We start from the raw sequence: 19,855 nt of genomic DNA, 5'->3' as shown, positions 1-19,855 counted from the left end.
CCTTTTTAGAAATTAGCATCAATATCTTACCTTTAGGGTAGCTAGATGGCACAAACCTTGACTCAAATCCAGCCTCAGATAAATACTGTGTGACTCTTGGAAAAATTATTTAACCCTTGTTTGCCTCAGTTTCCTTCTCTGTGAAATGAGCTGGAGAATGAAATCATTCTCCAGGAAAACCCCAAATAGAGGTTATGAAGATTCAGATATGTGTCTTAAATAACAAAAACAACATCATCTTTCTTTTGAGAGAGGTCAAGATTTAGTGAGCTTGAAACCCTCAAGAAACACAGATAAAAGTTAGGTTGTGCCACTCAGATCTCAGATTCTGTGTTGGAACCACATTTCCCGCAGAGAATGGTATCCTGGTAAGTCAGGAAGCCTTGACCCACTAACGAGACGTCGCATTTGCCACATTTGAAGCAGTCGATGTGCCACTGCCGTTGTTGGAAAGCGATGTACTGGGGGCCGCCAAACACTAGGAAGGAATTCAGAAGAAAACACATTTTTTTCACATGGTGGCATGTAACATCAACCCAGGATGTGGACTTTTTTTGGTTTTGTGTGTGTGCGTGTGTGTATGTTTTTTTAAGACATGATATTTTTATTTTCTAGGATATACCATGAAACCCTAATGGGGAAGCCATCATGTAATGACCACCTAGTATGCCTTTTTTTTTAGCTGAAGTGTTATTCTCTAGGATTTACCATGAAACTACTTTTAAGTTCCATGATCTTTTCTAAATGACTCCTGAATTCACCATCTGCATTCAGACCAGGTTTTTCAATTAAGTAGAGAAAAAAGCAAACAGATAAACAAGAATATAAATGCTTTCTCTACCCCTAATCTCTGGATTCAAAAATAAGAAAAAAATATAAAATCTTACTATTGGACCTCAGTGAAAATAAATCTATGACTCTTGTGAATTGATGCAGAATAAAATAAGACCCAAGAAAATAATATACCCAATGATTTCAGCAATAAAAATAATCCCAAAACAATTCTGAAGAATTCTAATCATCAAACTTGTCTCCAAAGAAGAGACAAAGAGAAATGAGTATTATGATAAAATATAGTGGTGGTGGTTGTCCTTCATTCTGAAAGAGGACCAACGACATCAGGAAAGTGATGACTTGCAAGTGAATTGGATTTAAGTGAGGCAGAGCTGTGCAAAGTAATATAATAAATAATATATATGCATAAGTAATATAATATAAATAATAAAATATAAATATAATAATAATCCTTTATTTTCCTCCTTCCAAGTCCTCCTCCCTCTAAGTCCCTATTATTGTTAATAGTACCACCATCCTCCCAGACATACAAGCCCCAAACCTAGATATCAGTGTTGATATTTTCACTTCCCTATAACTTTTTTCAGGAGTGATGGTATATATTTGTATTATAGAGGATTGGTTTCAAACACATTAATTTCTAGCCTCAAATTCTTTCTTGATTTCTTTCAATAAGCATTGAGTATAATAGAGCTTATATCTAAATTTTCTCACTTTTCTTGGACTAGTTTACAATGCTTTTTTGTTGTTGCACTGATTCAGTCACATCTGACTCTTCATGATACCATGATTTCTTGGCAAAAATACTAGAGTGGCTTGTCATTTCCTTCTCTAGCTCATTTTACAGATGAGGAAATGAGGAAAACATGATTAAGTGACTTATTCAGAATCACACAGCTATTAAAGAGTCTAAAGCTAGATTTAAACACAGGAAGATGAGTCTTTCTGATTTCAGTGCTATATACACTGCAACAACTAACTGTGAAATGAATATTTTGTAATAATGCATGAAAGGATAAATTATTTCTGTACTGATTGATTGAACTAAAGTTTTAAAAAAACTGAAACAATGAATTTTGCCCTAGTGTGTACTTATACTCGAATTATGAAGAAACAGCTCATCATCCTCACTCTCTTCAGTGTTTCCATATACAGAAATATTTCTAAAGTCTGTTAAATAAGCCTTATTTGTGTGGCAGAGACACATCAGTATATTCATTTCAAATTGAAGTAGGTAGTAACAGTGATTTTAAATAGGCCTGACAGAGTAGCAAATCATTCAATTTTCATTTTCCCTCTTGAGACTGCTTTAGTAAAAGCAAGGTCTTCAAGGGGCAAAGCCAATATTGCAGGGAGAAGCCTGGAACTTCCTTAAGTTCTCCTGCATTTCCTTTAGGAACAACATTAATCAATTCTCTAAATAATTTCTGGAGTGACAGAACCCACAAAAGAACAAGAGTGGAGCATTTTTCAGCAAGGTCTTTGGTGGAGTGGGAATGTGACCAGGAGCAAGGAATGAAGCCCATCCAGCCCAGTGAGCAAGGTGTTAGTGTTCCCCCAACCAAGTGAGCAAGTCTCTAGGGTTCTCAATGTACAGAAGGTCTGTGAATGGACCCCTTTCCCAAAACAAGAAGCTTGGGGCAGCACCTAAGAAGCAAAAATAAGAATAAATTTAAAAAGTCAAAGTTACTATAGAAAGTTACCTTGGAGATAAGGGTGGGCAAAACATCATCTCAGAAGAGAATGACAGAAAAAGTACATGTGAAACTGCAGAGGAGACTATGAATTCGAAGGATTTTTAAAATGTAGAAGAAAAATTGGGAAAAGAAATGCAAGAGAAATTCAGCACTTTGCAAAAAGGAAGGACAAAAACTGACAGAAGAAAATAAATCCTTTAAAGAGACAATTAGATAAATGCAAAAAAGAAACTATTTGCTTCAAAAATTAAATTGGGGGGGTGGCTAGGTGGCACAGTGGATAGAGCACTACCCCAAAAACCGGAAGTACCTGAGTTCAAATCTGGCCTCAGACACTTAATAATTACCTATCTGTGTGGCCTTCAGAAAGTCACTTAACCCCATTGCTTTGGGAAAAAAAACCTAAAAAAAATAAAATTTAAAAAAATTTTAAAAATAGAATTGGGCAAATGGAAAAAGATAACAGCTCTTTTAAAATAGAATTGACCAAATGGAAAAGGAGATGAAAAGCTAACTGAATAAAATAATTCCTTGCAGAATAGAGATGGGCAAGTGGAGGTTAATGAAGTACCTGAGTTCAAATCTGGCCTCAGACACTTAATAATTACCTATCTGTGTGGCCTTCAGAAAGTCACTTAACCCCATTGCTTTGGGAAAAAAAACCTAAAAAAAATAAAATTTAAAAAAATTTTAAAAATAGAATTGGGCAAATGGAAAAAGATAACAGCTCTTTTAAAATAGAATTGACCAAATGGAAAAGGAGATGAAAAGCTAACTGAATAAAATAATTCCTTGCAGAATAGAGATGGGCAAGTGGAGGTTAATGATTCAACATCAAAAATCAGCCAGGCAAAAATAAAAAAAATTAAGAAAAGTAGAAGAAAATTAAAATACCTCATTGAAAAAACAACTTGCCTGTGAAAATAAATCCAAGGGTGATAATTTAAGAATTATTGGATTACCTAAAAGCCATGATAAAAAAAAGAGCCTGGACATAAATTCTTTAAGAAATCATCTCAGAGGGGCAGCTAAGTAATTCAGTGGATAAAGCACTTGTCCTGGAGTCAGAGGACCTGAGCTCAAATCCAACCTCAGACAGTAATTGCCTGGATTTATGATCTTGGGCAAGTCACTTAACTCCATTGCCATTAATTTATTTTTTTTAGGTTTTTGCAAGGTAAATGGGGTTAAGTGGCTTGCCCAAGGCCACACAGCTAGGCAATTACTAAGTGTCTGAGACCAGATTTGAACCCAGGTACTCCTGACTCCAGGGTCGGTGCTTTATTCACTGCACCACCTAGCTGCCCACATTGCCTTTAATTTAAAAAAATTATACAGGAAAATTGCCCTGATACTAAAAACCACAGGGTAAAATAGTCATTGGAAGAATCCACCAATCACCCCTAAAAGGGATCCCAGATGAAAACACCAAGGAATATTGTAGCCAAATTCCAGAATTATCAGATCAAAGAGAAAATTCTGCAGGTGGTCAGAAAGAAGCAGTTCAAATACCAAGGAGACAGAGTCAAGTAGAGAAGGGTCTGGAATATGATATTCTAGAGGACAAAGAGTTTGGACTGCAACATAGAATCAACTACCCAGAAAAACTGAGCACACTCTTTCATGGGGAAAAGATGGATATTTAATGAAATAGATGACATTTGAAGCAGAGATATACACACAGAGTAAAGGTAAAAACGCTGGAACAGAACATATTATGCTTCATCTGAAATAAAAAAAAAAACAAGGATAGCAATCCTTTTATCAGACAAAGCAAAAGCAATTATAGATCTCATTCAAAGCGCTTAGGAAGAAAAATATACATCTTCGATAGCCAATGAAGTATAATATCAATATTAAACATATATGCACCACAAGTATATCCAAATTCTTAGAGAAGCTAAAGGAGTTACAGGAAGACATAGAGAGCAAATCAAACTTCCCCCTCTCAGAATTATATACATCTAACCAAAAAATAAACAAGGAAATTAATGACATGAATAGAAAATTTTTAAAAAATTTTATTTTTGCAAGGCAATGGGATTAAGTGACTTGACTAAGGTCACACAGGTAGGCAAGTATTAAGTGGTTTAGGCCTGATTTGCACTCAGGTCCTCCTGACTCCAGACTCCAGGGCCAGTGCTCTATCCACTGTGCCACCTAGCTGCCCCATGAATAGAAATTTAGAAAAGTTAGCTATTATAGACCTTTGGAGAAAACTGAATGGGAATAGATACATGGTACTTATTCAAAAATTGATGATGAATTAGGGCATAAAAACCTCACAATCAAATTCCTAAAGGGAGAAATATTAAATGCATCTTTTTCAGATCATGAAGCAATAAAAAGCATGTGTAATAAAGGCCATGGAAATATAGACTAATTTAATTTTAAAGAATGAGTGGATCAAATTTATGATAGAAAGAATTAATAATTTCATCCAAGACAATGTCAATGAGACATATCAAAACTTGGGGGATACAGCCAAAGCAATTATTAGGGTAAATTTTATATCCCTTAATGATTACATGAATAAAATAGAGAAAGTAGAGATCAATGAATTGAGCATGCAACTAAAAAAAGCTAGAAAAAGAAAAAATCCCCAATTAAATTCTGAAAATCAAGAAAAGAAAGAAAACTATTAAACTAATAAAGCTAAGACTTGGTTTTCTACCAAATTACCAGTATCAAAAATGAAAAGAGTGAATGTATCATCATTGAGGAGGACATTAATGTTAATAATTTGGAGCTATTTTATCCAACTATATGCCAATAAATTTGACAAGCTAATGAAATGGATGAATATTTACAAAAATATAAATTGCCCAGATTAACAGAAGAGCAAATTATATCCTTAAATAGACCCATTTCACAACAAGAAATAGAACAAACCATCAATGAATTCCCTAAGAAAAAATTTCCAGGGCCTGATAGATTCACAAATGAATTCTAACAAACATTTAAAGAACCATTGATACCAATTCTAAATGAACTATTTGAAAAAAAAGGTGAAGGAGAAATTCTGCCAATTTTCTAGTAAGACTACAAAATTGTGTTTATATATATATATATATATATATATATATATATATATATATATATATATATATATATATATATATATATATATATGAACCAGGAAGAGTCAGAACAAAATTCTAGACCAATTTCTCTAATGAATATTGAGGCAAAAATTTTAAAGAAAATATTAGCAAAGCAATTATAGCAAGTTATCATTAGGATAATATACTATGATCAATCAGGTAGTATTTATGCCAGGAATGCAGGGGTGTTTCAACATTAGGATTTTCCTATCATTATAAAATTAATAGAAATCATGATTATTTCCATAGAAGGTAAAAAAGCTTTAGATAATACAGTACCTTTTCCTATTAAAAACATTAGAAATCATAGGCATAAATGGGAGTTTTCCTTAAAATAATAAGCAGACTCTTATCTAAAACCAATCACAAACATTATATGCAATGGGGATAAACTAGAAGCATTCTCAGTAACATCAGGGGTGAAAAAAGGATGCCCCTTATCATCACTATTATTCAATATTGTATTAGAGATTTTAGCTTTAGCAATAAGAAAAGGAATTAGAATAGCCAATGAGGAAACAAGACTCTCATTCTTAGCAGATTAAATGATGGTATACTTAGAGAAGTCTAGAAAATCAGCTAAAAACTATTTGAAAGAATTATCATTTTTAGCAAAGTAGGGTTTATATCAATAATACTTCTATATGTTAACAACAAAATACAGTAGCAAGAGAAAGAATTAATTGTAGATATCATAAAGTATGTGTGAGTCTACCTGCCAAAACAACTTGGCAGAAACTGAAAATAATTACAAAATATTTTTCATACATGTAATATTATATCTAAATAACTGGACAAATATCAATTGATTGAGTTAATATTGACAATCTATTTAAATGAAATTACTTATCCATGCCATACCAATCAAACTACTATAAAACTTTTTACAGAGCTAGAAAAAATTGTAGCAAAATTCATATAGAAGAACAAAAGATCAAGAAAATCAAGGTTATTAATGAAAAAAATGCAAAGGAAGGTGACTTAAACATACCAGATATAAAATTTTATTATAAAATAGCAGTCATCACAATTGTTTCGATATAGGCTAAGAAATAGAATGGTGGAATCAGTACAATAGATTAGGTACAAAAGAAACCATAATAAATTACTATAGTAATCTACCTTTTGATAAATGCAGACTTCAGCTTCTTGGATAAGAACTCACTCTAACAAAAAACTAGAAAATAGTATGGCAGAAACTAGGCAATATCTTACACCCTGTACCCAAGATAAGTTCAAATGGTACAGAATTTGGACATAAAAGGTGATACCATAAACCAGTCAGAGAACAAAAGATGGTTTAGCTAACAGATCTATGGAAAGAGCAGTTTTTGATCAAAGAAGAATTGGGGAACAATATAAAATTCAAAATGGAAAATTTTGATTACATTAAAGCTTTTGCACAAATTAAACCAATGAAGTAACTTGGGAGATAATTTTTACAACTAGTGTTTCTGATAAAGGACTCAATTCTTAAATGTAGATAGAACTGAGTCTAATTTATTAGAATATAAGTAATTCCCTAATTGGTAAATGATCAAAGGATATGAAGAGGCAGTTCTCAGTTGAAGAAATTAAAACTAACTATAGTCATAAGAAAAAATGCTCTAAATCATTGATTAGAGAAATGCAAATTAAAACAGCTCTGAGGTACCATTCTCACACCTATCAGATTGACCAATATGACTAAAATGATCAATGTTAGAGAGGATGAGAAAAAACTGGGATTCTAATGCATTGTTGGTGAAGTTGTGAACTGATCCATAATGGGATTATGCCCAAAGGGCAATAAAACTGCATATCCTTTGATCCAGCAATACCACTACCTAATCTAGTACTAAAGAGATCACAAGAAAGGGCAAGAACCCCACATGTATGAACATATTTATAACAATTCTTTTTGTAATGACAAAGAGTTGGAAATAAAAGAGATGCCTATCAGTAGGGGAATAGATGAACAAATTTATGATTGTGATGAAATGCTTTTGTAGGAAATTATGAGCAGTCAAACTTCAGAAAAGTCTGGAAAGACTTCCATGAGTTGATGCAATGAAATAAGCAGAACCAGAAAAACATTGTGCACATTGACAAATATTCTGTGGTAATCAGCTATGATGAATTTGTTCATCTCAGCAATACATTAATCAAAGACAATTTATTTATTTATTTATTCTTATTTTATACAAATAATGTTTTTTAAAACATTACTAAAATATTCTTGTTTGAGAGTAAACATAATACCCCTCCTCCCAAAAAAATATAGATCTGCATGAGCAATAAAGTAAAGGGGAGAAAAAAATTAAAATTAAAATAAAAAAATAATAATAATTGTAGGTATGGCTATGTGGTGCAGTGGATGGAGCACTGGTCCTGGAGCCAGAAGCACCCAAACCCAAATCCAGTCCAAGACACCCAACAATCACCCAGCTGTGTGACCCCATGCAAGCCACCCCAACCCCCTTGCTCTGCAAAAACAAAAAAAGACCCCAAAATAAAATAAAATAGTCATAATAATAATAATAATAATAGTGGAGTGGCTAGGTGGCAGACAGAGCACTGGCCCTTGAGCCAGGAGCACCCAGGTCCAAATCTGACCTCAGACACCCAACAATCACTCAGCTGTGAGGCCCCAGACAGGTCACCAAGCTCCATTTGCCCTGCAACCCCCCCCCCCAAACAATAATAATAATAAAAAATGTGCTTCAGTCTGTGTTCCAACACCACCAGCTCTGTTGTGAGTGGATCAAATTCTTTATGATAAGCCCATCACAAAAGTTACTTCCATATTTTTCTACTGTTGCTGCCATTGCTGATCGCAACTCCCTCCATTCATACTTCTCTACTACCATGTACTATATTTTCTCTCTCTTTTCACTCTGTCACTGCTGTAGGGTAGCTGAGTGGCACAGCAGACAGATCCCCGGCCCTGGGGCCAAGAGGCCTCGAGTCCACATACCACCCCTTAGGCCCAGCATCCACCTGGCCTATGGCCCTAGACAGGCCATCCAATCCCAGCCCCTTGCAAGAAGTAAAAAAGTAAAAGTGTTACATCTGACCACTCTCCCACCATGGTCCATCCTCTCCTCCATCACTCACATCCCTCCTTTCCCCCTGTCCCCCTTCTCTCCTTCTTCTTACTCCATATGTCTATAACCCATTGAGTGTATATATATATATATATATATATATATATATATATATATATATATATATATATATAGTTTACTCTCTTAGCCACTGCTGATGAGAGCAAAGATTCCCTCATTCCCCCTTGCCTTCCCCCCTTTCATATCATTGCAGTAGCATTGAAAGTCCATCTTTTTCCCTGGGAGAGGACAATCAGTTTTCCTGGGTACTTGATTCTCAGTTGCATTCTAAGCTCTTTTGCCTTCTGGTATATTATATTCCAAGCCCTAAGAGATTTTAATGTAGTTGCTGCTAAGTCCTGTGTGATCCTGACTGCAGCTCCATGATATTTGAATTGAGTCCTTCTGGCTGCTTGTAATATTTTCTCTTTGATTTGGGAGTTCTGGAACTTGGCTATAATATTCCTGGGGGTTGTTTTTTTGGGGGGGGGATCTCTTTCTTGGGGAGATCAGTGGATTTTCTCCATTTCTATTTTGCCCTCTGCTTCTAGGATATCAGGGCAATTTTCCTGTAGTAATTCTTTGAAAATGATGTCAAGGCTCTTTTCCTGATCATAACTTTCAGGTATTCCAATAATTTTTAAATTATCTTTCCTAAATCTGTTTTCCATATCTGTTGTTTTTTCAAGGAGATGCTTTGCATTCTCTTCTAATTAATCATTCTTTTGGTTTTGAAGTATTGTGTCCTGATTTCTCGTAAAATCAGCAACCTCCCTCAGTTCCATTCTTTGTCTGAAGGATTTGTTTTCCTCAGAGAACTTTCTTATCTCTTTTTCCATCTGCCCAATTCTGCATTTTAAAGCATTCTTCTCCTCAATTACTTTTTGAACTGTTTTATTCATTTGACCTAACATGGTTTTTAACATCTTATTTTTTTTAGCATTTTTTTGGAACTCCTTGACTAAGCTGCTGACCTCTTTTTCATGTTTTTCCTGCATGTCTCTCATTTCTTTTTGCAATTTTTCTTCTATCTCCCTCACTTGATTTTCAGTCTTTTTTTGAGCTCTATCATAGCCTGAGCCCAATTTCTGTTTTTCTTGAAGTCTTTAGGTGCAGGACTTATACTTCCCCATCTTCAGATTGGGTGTTTTGAGCCTTCTTGGGATCGCAAGCAAAGTATTTCTCAGTGGTGTTTTTTTTTGCTCTACTTACTCATTTCTCCAGCCTGTGCCTGGTTTTGGGGTGCTTCCTGAGCTTTTGAGTATTAGTGGGACACCCCCACAAGGATCTTCATGTGTGAGTTCTTCTTGCCTCCTGGTATGTGTATGACCACAAGCATACCCCTCTGCCACGGGGCTGAGGGGGGTGGGCTATTCTATTGGGGGGGGTCTTAGACTGTGATCAGGATCTGAATGTGGTCAGAACATCAGAGTCCTGTTCCAGGGAAAGAGGATAGAGCTCCGCAGTCTCTCTCCACTCCCCTCCCTAGGCTCAGCACTCATGCCCTAGGGGCTCCTGCTTACCAGCTCTGCCTGCTTCCCATTCCTGGATCTGGGCTATGATGGCCATGCTGCTTGCTATGTACCCTGAGGGCTGGGCTTCATGTGCTCACTCTGGCAGAGGTCCCTCTATTGATCCCACAAGTTGTGCCTGGTGCTCCCTGGGGTGTAAGTCAGGAAATTGCCCCCTCTGCTGTGAGCCCTGGCTCCCAGCACCCTGGGGCTGCCTCTGGGAGTCTGAAATTCCTTCACTCTGGCAGGCTAGCAGAGCCTTTCCCCTCTTTTTCAGGTCACCTTGTGTTGGAGAACTGCCTCACTGGGTCCCTCTGTGGATTCTGTCTCTAGAAAATGTAGTCCTTAATTTATAAATTTTGATCGAGAGCACCTAAGAGACAGTCCTCTCCTGTCCCCATCTTGGCTCTGCCCCTCAATCCTTCAATCAAAGACAATTTTAAAGAAATTATTATGGAAAATACCATCTATAGTCAATTAATGAACCATGCAGTCTGAATGTAGACCTAAGTTTTCTATTTTCAATTTTTAAAATTGGTTTTAGATTTTGTTTTCCCCTTTTTGTTCAGATTCTTCTTTTTCAGCATTATTGATGTGATAATATGTTTATTATAGTTATATATGTATTAGATTGTTCACTGTCAGGGAGAGGAGGGATGGGGGAGGGAAGGGAAGGAGAAAAATGTGAAACTCAAAATTTTACCAAAAATAATTGTTGAAAGCTATCTTTGCATGTAGTAGGGAAAATAAATTCTTTTTAAAAAAGTTAGATCATTTATTAACTAGCTACTATAAGAGAAAATTTCCTCCTTGTATCATAGACAAGACAGACTTCATTTGCACAGAACCCAATGAATGACATTCATGTTTCCTTCTGAAGAGATCACAATCTTTTAATTGTCTTTCTATAGAATTCTAATGTCAGAGCTGTTAAGGGATTAGAAATCATAGACTTACAGGATCATAAATCTTAGAGTTGAGAATCTAGTCCCCTTACTCTACAGATGAGGAAACTGAGATCCTGAGAGGTTAAGTGTTTTTTTTTTAAAGTTTAAGGTTCCAGTAAGTGGCAGAGAAAGGATGAGAACTCAGGTGATTTGCCAGTGCTCTTCCCACCATACCACAGTCTTTTTCTATAGTTTACTTATTCTAAGAAAATACAAAATGGCAGTACATTTTTTTTACAAGGGGGAAAAATCACTTTTTCATGAGTTTCTACTTTCGAGGATAAATATTGTCTATATGACTCAGAATTCTTCATAGTACCATAATAGTTCAAACTTCTTAAGGTTTTCAAAATGACTTCTTTATCCAAGCAATTATATTTTATAACTAAATAATTTTGCTTTCTTTTGCTTTAGTAAGATATATTGACCGTAAAATTCCTGAAGTTGTAACATAAGCTTCCTTGTCTTTCTCTTTATTGAATATTTAGAGGAAAATTAGGATTAGATAAGATTTTTCCTGCAATCTGTTTTTAAGGTACTTTTTAGTTGATGTAGATACTTAACCATGTGAGGATGGTTGTTCTTGAATCCTCCTGATGATCTAAAGAATTCTCTAGTTCCATCAAGTTTCAATTGTTTTAATGATTTGAAAAAGGAACTCAATGATTGGTGGACAATCCATTTAACAATCAGCCTATGATTGTTATAGACATAAGTACTGATAAGACTTTCAGTATCCTCATTTGAACAAGCAAACTTTGTTGTTGGAAACTTTGTTATTGGTTCAGTTTTTTATTTCCAATAACACAGGAGTGGTTTGTCATTTCTTTCTCTAACTCATTTTACTGATGAGAATACTGAGGCAAAAGGGTTAAAGTGACTTGCCCAGGGTAATACAGCCAACAAATTTCTGAGGGCAGATTTGAACTCACAAAGATGAGTTCTTGACTTCAAGCCTTATCCAAGCTTAGGGATGAATCTATTTCCTCACTTTATTGTGCCTATTTATTCTTAATATATAAGATGGTGCTCCCCTCTAGGAAAAGGTGATGCTAAACTTGGTAAGGGAATTATAGAAGGCTAAGTGCAAAGGTAGTAGAACTTTCAGAATAACTTTTAAGGGCAAAGTTATTAGAACTTTCAGATTATCTTTAAAACTCCACTGTATGATCTTATAGTTTTCTTAATTCTTGGTCAGCTCAAACAATTTGTTAACTTATCTAAACAAAAAGAGGTGCAACAACTTCAGACTCCTTAAAGCTGAAATATTCCTAGGTTTTGGAGTTTCCATTTTTTCAAGTTCATGGAATAGAGAATGTTGCATAATCTACCAGGAAGCATCAGATAGCAATCAACAAGTGGCACTGATCTTGGGTTCACATTTAAAGACCTTTCCCATGAGTTTCACTAGATATAAAATGAATTAATCTAGAAGGTGGCAAGATATGAACTACAGGGTGTGTGTGATGTTGAGAATTTATTACCTGAATTTGCTAAGGACAAGTAGAATGCTGATTTCAATATAAGGCAAAACAGAATACATATATTATGCATATATTACATAAACTGAATTATACATTTGGTCTGCTTTATCGAATATGTATATATTTAAGTATACATACATTCTTCTTTGCCACAAACAGATAAACACACACACACACACACACACACACACACACACACACACACACACATATTGCATGGATGACAAATTTAAAAAATAAGAATATAGTCAAATATTCTTAATACTAAAGTTAAAATGAATATGATTTAACATTTGGTGTAGAAGCTAGATCAGATTTTGGGCTCCAACAACATGAAGATGGTTTCTTATTTTATAGAAATGTAAATATAAAAGATGTAGGGCTTGTACTGAATCCTTTTTGACAATGATAAATTTTGAAAGTTGTTTTTTTAAAATGCCAAAGATCACCCTGCCTGGCAGTGAAGCAGTGAGGCCTAGTGGTTTAATGGCCTATCCAAATTAGGAAAGTCTCAGTTCAAGATCTATTGTGTACACACCCATATAGTATTGGCAGTGTGACTTTGGTAAAATCACTTAAACCTTCTCAGTGCCTTAAAGATAGCTCTTTAAGACTCTTACAATTGGGAGAGGGCAATTGCTCCCTAAACTTCTTCACAATCATTGTTTTCTGTGACAAATAATCTGACTGAGAAAATTGATGGATTTGTATGAGGTCTCTAATATTAGAGAGCTCATACAAAACTCACACAAGTTTTGTTCCTCTCCTTTCCTGTCTCCTCTCTCCAAACGTTAAAAAAATTAAGCTCTTGGTTAAAACAATATGGTACAATATCATGAAGTAGGTAGCATGTTGAAGTTGAAGACCTGGGTGGAAATTCCATTTTAGACTCTTATCAAATATAGGATCCTGGGTAAGTAGACAGACAGACAGACAGACAGGCAGACAGACAGACAGACAGATAGACAGACAGACAGACACACACACACACACACACACACACACATACACACACACAGAGTTTTCTTCTTCTCCCCTACCCCCATTTATCGTAAAAGTTGAGTGAAGAATATAAATATACAGTTAGGTTTTTTGGATTCCAAGTAATTATTTTGCATAATATTTTTTCAGTAGCCATAAGTTTGGCAGTTGGAAACAGATTTTGCCAATAATTGAGGGAAATTATTTATGTTTTAACATAATACATATATGAATATGCTTGTCCAAAAATCTGCATGTGAGTATATGAATCTAATTATAATTACTTTTTAAAAGGGATTTGCAAAGATGACTGGTTTACTATATGAATTGTATTATTTAATATAAGCTTCTACATATACCCAGATCATTTGTTCCACTAACTTGGGGTTTGTTTATATAATTCAAACAATTCAAGACAGATGATGATCGAATATCATACTTTGGATCTCAATTCACACATGCTCCTTTTATGTACAACTTGAGATTCTCTTAAGGATCTATTTTCTTATTTTTTCCCAAGGCAATGGGGTTAAGTGGCTTGCCCAAGGCCACAGAGCTGGGTAATTATTAAGTGTCTGAGGCTGGATTTGAACTCTGGTACTCCTGACTCCAAGGCCAGTGCTCTATCCACTTTGCCACCTAGCTGCCCCCAAGGATCTATTTTCTGAATTAGAATGTTAATATATGATAGAACCAATGGGTTCTATACAGGTGCCCAGTCATTTTGGTTAATGATGTTTATAATGTGGCTCTCCAGGGTTGCCTTGGTGTAACCTGTGCAGATTCAGATGGGAAAAGAGTCAAATAGCTGATATTTTATTTTCCTCATTTCAAACATCAGTATATTTAGAAATAGCTGGAAAACATTTGACTGATTTTTTTTCTTTACCCAGATGTCTAAAGATTGTTAAACCATACTAAGGCTTAGAATTTTTTAAAAAATACTTATCTTGGCACCCATTCGACACTTCTATTTAGGTTTTTGGATTTCAAGTAACTGACTATTTTTGAAATTTTACAAGCAATGCAAGTGAGCCTTCCTTTTATAGTTAGAAGACACTAACAGTTGCTATCCTTGCCTCCTCCAAAAGAACCTCCAAAACCTTCAAGGTAACACTAAGTCAAATGGTTAAGAAGGATCCCTCTGGTGGAAAGTTGTAGGGAGAGGCTTATCTAGCATCCCTTGAAAGATTTTTAGTCATGACTTCTTGCAGGCTTTCCCCCTCTTTCAGTGTCTTCCAGTAAGGTTTGATGCTGAGTATTAGGCTGCTAATGGGAGGCCTAGGATGATTTATACATGTATGTAAAGGTAGCCTTCTCCCTCCCTTTTACAGTCCAAGAAAGGATGGTGCAGTTGAATCATGGGTTCCTAGTGTTAGTTCTAGAAAAGATCTAAGAATCTAGCTGATCTGCAGCTTTATTTGTCATTTAGATGAAGAAACAACCCCAGACAAGTTACATAACAATGATCTTTCCTTTCTCTTGGTGGGTGGGGGTGGGGGAGAGATGGTGGAATGTCTGCTTGGTATTTCCTAATGCCCTTGAGATTGGAGGTGGAAGAAAAGGGAGGTGTGGGGATTGTGATTTTTAAATCATATGTCATCAAAGCAAAATGAATAAAATTGAGTATAATATACAAATATTAATCTTGGAAACTGCAGTAGGCTCCAGGAGCCTGCTTAGTAAGGGAAAAGGGATTAGAAATATGGTTCTGCCACACTGCTAAATGTGTCTATAAATTGCTTCCAAGATTAGCTGCTACTTTGTGTGTACCTGAGCAGGTGTCTTGCAAGCTGTAGTTTTCCTGGTCTATGATTAACATTTCAGTTGGGTCTCTGAGGGAAAGGTAATGTTTATTTTATTCATGGAAATCGATTTACCATGGACCAATTTACCATTTATGCTATTTTAAGATAATTTTAAAGACTTTTTGTTCCTTTAGTGAGAAGACTATCTTGTGGATTTCTGGCTAGTTCTTAATTAAAACTCATTTAAAGTGAAACGAGAGAAAATAGAATGCCATTCTTGTTAGCAGGATTTCAAATTCTGATTAATGAATGTTTGGCTTGTTCGACCCACATGATTACCATGTTGGGTTATTCATATCAATACTTGCATTTAATTAAACCTTTGCCTTATGAAGGTCACAGAGACCTAGTAGACAATTATTTAAAATGCTCATTTATAAAGACTGCCTTTTCTTGGGCCTTCCAAATTTTGCTCAATCCATTCATCCTTCCATCCATCCATCCATTCATTCTAGAAGGATTGTTTAAGTATCAGACACTGTATTAACTGCTGAGATACAAAGGCAAAGAAAGAAGTATTTCCAGCTTGTTATATTGGAAAAAAAAACTTTTATACACAAATAAATGAATACACAAATAAATGAATACCAAATACAAACTAAGTAAAACCAAAAGCAATTTCTAGTTTACAAAGCCTTATCAAACAAGGGAAGTGGGTTAAATCTCTTGTAGGAGGAACATTTTAGCTGAGCAAGGTATTCTAAAGGAATTCTTGAATGGTAATATGGCAGAGTGGAAAGCATCCAGCTCTGGAATCAGAATGTTTGGGCTCAAATTTTGCTATTGATACTTAACTGTGTGACCTTAGGCAAGTAACCTTTCTGGACTTCAGTTTCCTTATCTATAAAATGAGGTGACTTCTGAGAAACCTTCCAGTTTGAGACCTAGGATACCTTAGAATCTAAGCCAAATCCCATCTCATTTATGAAAGTTCACACCCATTTTTACCCTTTCTTGTATCCTGAGGACTTAGCACAATACCAAACATTGAGCTAGCTAGTGGTACAGTAGATACAGCACTGGGGTCTAGAAGACCTGAGTTCAAATCTTAACTCATATAACCCTGGACAAGTTATTTAATCTCAGTTAATCTCAGTTTCCTCAAATGTAAAATGATGACAATAAGAGCACCTACCTTGGAGTTTTCTTGTGAGGATCAAATGAGATATTTGTAAAAAAAAAAAAAAGAAAAGAAAAGAAAAGAAAAGAAAAAAGAAAAAAGAAAAGAAAAGAAAAGGTACTTAGTACATAGATTCTATAAAAATGCTTATTCCCTTCCCTGGCACATAATAATTAGTGTTTAATAATTAAATGCTTCTTGACTGATGACTTCTTAACTGCCATTCATTTCAATATGGCAACTAATAATTGGCAAAATACTGTGTTAGCTCCTGGGAAGAAAAAGATAAAAGTGAAATGATCCCTGCCCATATAAAGCATATATTCTTCTGATCATTTTTTCCCAGCTAGTCTAAAAAGTTCCTTGTAGGGAAGGACTATATATTTTTCCTGTGTATTTTGCTGTGCTCAGTAAATACTTATTTAAAGGCCAAACTGAAGTGCTTCATGTTGAATATTATTATACTTTTCTGTTGTAAAAATAAGCTGAGCTCAACTTTTTCTTTTGCATACATCTCACTAAAATGAAATCATAGCCTGCCTATGAAAGGACCACATAAAAATCTGGGGAAACTTACCAGTGATGGGTTTGGTGCAGCCATCACACTTCTGGCCAGAAAGCTTGGCAAAGCATTGTTGGCAATATGGATCATCATCTTTGGAAACAAAACTTTCTCCAAACAGCTCTTTCTTGCAGCCAGTACACAGAAAGCAATCTTTGTGCCAGGGTTGGTCATGGAATGTAATTCCTCCAGAAGTAATCGGCTAATTTAGGAAAACAGAGCAGATGAACCAGTGAGCCCCTGTTGGATTAGGATTATTTTGCTATTTGTTGCTATGGATAAAGGAGTCATTATATATATATATATATGTATATATATATATATACATATATATATAAACATATACATGTGTGTGTGTGTGTGTGTGTGTGTGTGTGTGTGTGTGTGCGTGTGCTTATTCTCTTGCTCTTTCTGTCCCAATTCAGCCTGATTCAGGCAGTGGATGGTTTAGTGGATAAAGTGTTGGATTTGGATAAAAGAAAGCTAGACATTTCATACTATGTCACATATATACTAGCTATGTCACATAAGCATCTTAGTAAACCTTTTTTCAAACTCACTTTCCTAATCTATATAATGAGAGTCCTCACAAGGTTGTTGAAAGGATTAATTTTTCCATGTTTATGAATTCTGTTATAAGTTTGTTATGAGATTGATTTTCTATTATCTTTTAGAATAAAGATATCAAACTGAGAATGTTTAGATTTTTCTCTGGTTTAAAAAAAAGAACTTTAAAAAGCTGCTCAGGATAAGTAAATGGGATGTAAAATATTTTTCAGACACTTCAAAAAAGTGTGGCTGCTTTTTATTAGCCAAAGAAGTATTCAAGGTTTCTTTGATTTGTTCTATAAAATAACTAGCTTAAAAGATTGGACAAATGAATAAAAGTAGCATTCTTAGCAGTTTAGACCCAGACACACACACACACACACACACACACACACACACACACACACACACACACACACCGCAGAGGTTGCTTATTAGGGAGAAGAAAACCTCTAGTATTCAGAATGAATTGGGTGGGATTCTGGCCCTTAAAAGAAGGTAGAGTGATTTAAACTTAAGTGGGGGATTTCTGTCTTCTCATTTCTCAGTTTGCTTTTGTCCAGATTGATCCTGTGACTTTTAGAACTAGTGTCTTCTTTAATAAAATTAAATAAAGCTTTTCCATTCAATTGATGGTGGGTAATTAAGTGAGGAATTAGAGAAGATTGACTTTTTTTACTTTTAGAAAAATATAAATTTCCACTTTTCAAAATAAAAGCTCATGGTCAACACTCATAACAGTAACAAAAATTTTTTAAGGTCTAGAAGACACAAGGCCTTTGATTGGAAAATACTTTAAATTTAGTTCACATTGATCACATACATATAATATTCAACTTGCCTTAAAAGATAAAATGAATTCTAAATCCAAAGAAAGCCTTTTGGGGGTGGGTGGAGGTGGTGGTGGTTCTAGGACTTGGCAAGGTATACCCTCTTTCTTATCCAATGTAAATAAATAAAAAATATTACCCTAAAAAAGTCCTATATATAACCATAAGTCATCTTGCTCTGTCAAAATGAAGGCATTTTGCACCCTGGTCATATTTAGCTTTGATTAATCAGAGAGGGCCCTACCCCATGATCTCTTTAGCATGAAGACAAACTGTTCTGTGTGCTTAGTATTTTTTTTTATCATTCCCATGAATCTATCTATATCTTGGCTCAAGTATACAGAACATTTAGCTAAGGAATGTCGTCATTTTTTTTCCTTTTAGACCACAAGTTTTTAACCTTCTTGTATGTATTTGTCAAGAACATTTTGGCAGGCTGATCAAGCCCATGAAGCCCTTTTCAAAGTAAAGTTTGATGCCTACACTTATAATAGAAGGAAAAAATAAAGATCTAATTTTTTTTCATCCAAAATTACAAATCTTCTTAAATGAACCCTCGGTTAAGAACTTTTGTCTATGAAATAAAATTATGCCTCTGACTTGAACTGAACAGTTTTAAACCATATATGATTGAGTTTGTATATTTTATCAGGAACCTCTCATGTCTCAATGAGTGAAACAGTTCTCTAAACCAGGGCCATGCTTCCCAAAGTATGACTGGAGCCCAGTGGAAGTCTCAAGTCTTATCCATATGCATTCTGATGAACTTGATGCCTTTTATTTATGGCAGTTGTATCATTCATATTGAGGAAATCTCATTGGTATCTCACCACAAGCAGTTTTCATATGCTCTAGAAAACTACACACTTCAATATTTGAAGGACTGGTTTGGGGATTGATGAGATTTATCATCCTTCTATAATGTGATAGAGATGGGTTTTAGGAGATTTTAATTGAAGCCCTTTGAAAATGTTATTACTGTTCAGTCATTTTAGTTACATTGGACTTCTTGTGACAACATTTGGGATTTTCCTCCCAAGATATCAGAATAGTTTGCCATTTTCTTCTCCAGATCAACTGACAGTTAGGAAATTGAAGCAGAGTTAAGTGACTTGTCTAGGGTCATACAACAAATAAATGTCTGAGGCTGAATTTGAACTCATATCTTCCTGACTCCAGGTCTGGTGCTCTATCTACTTTCTGCATCACCAAGCTACCCCATACCAGCATGGTAGGGGACCTTGTAAGAGTTAGTGTCCTTCTGACCTAGCTTACAAGAGCTCTACATGACCTCTATGCTACAAGGAATCATAAGAGGAGGAAATTAAGAAATGGATAGATGTAGATGTAGAAGCTAACTATTTGCCTGATACTATGCTAA

At 35.1% G+C, this 19,855-nt stretch overlaps 1 protein-coding gene across 1 annotated transcript in view; it reads right to left on the bottom strand.

The window, feature by feature from the left end:
• Positions 1-239: 239 nt before the first annotated feature.
• FHL5 (four and a half LIM domains 5) overlaps positions 240-19,855 on the bottom strand; it is a 63,153-nt gene continuing 43,537 nt past the window's right edge. The window contains exons 6-7 of the mRNA XM_074187193.1: positions 17,111-17,297; positions 240-478 (exon numbers count right to left, since the gene is read on the bottom strand). Coding sequence (XP_074043294.1) covers positions 315-478; positions 17,111-17,297 — 351 coding nt within the window. The 3' untranslated portion in view covers positions 240-314. The remainder of the gene's footprint in view (positions 479-17,110; positions 17,298-19,855) is intronic.

Source organism: Macrotis lagotis, chromosome 5, assembly GCF_037893015.1.
Source record: "Macrotis lagotis isolate mMagLag1 chromosome 5, bilby.v1.9.chrom.fasta, whole genome shotgun sequence".
NCBI classification, from domain to species: Eukaryota; Metazoa; Chordata; class Mammalia; order Peramelemorphia; family Peramelidae; genus Macrotis; species Macrotis lagotis.
This window is presented reverse-complemented; position numbering and strand designations above follow the sequence as displayed.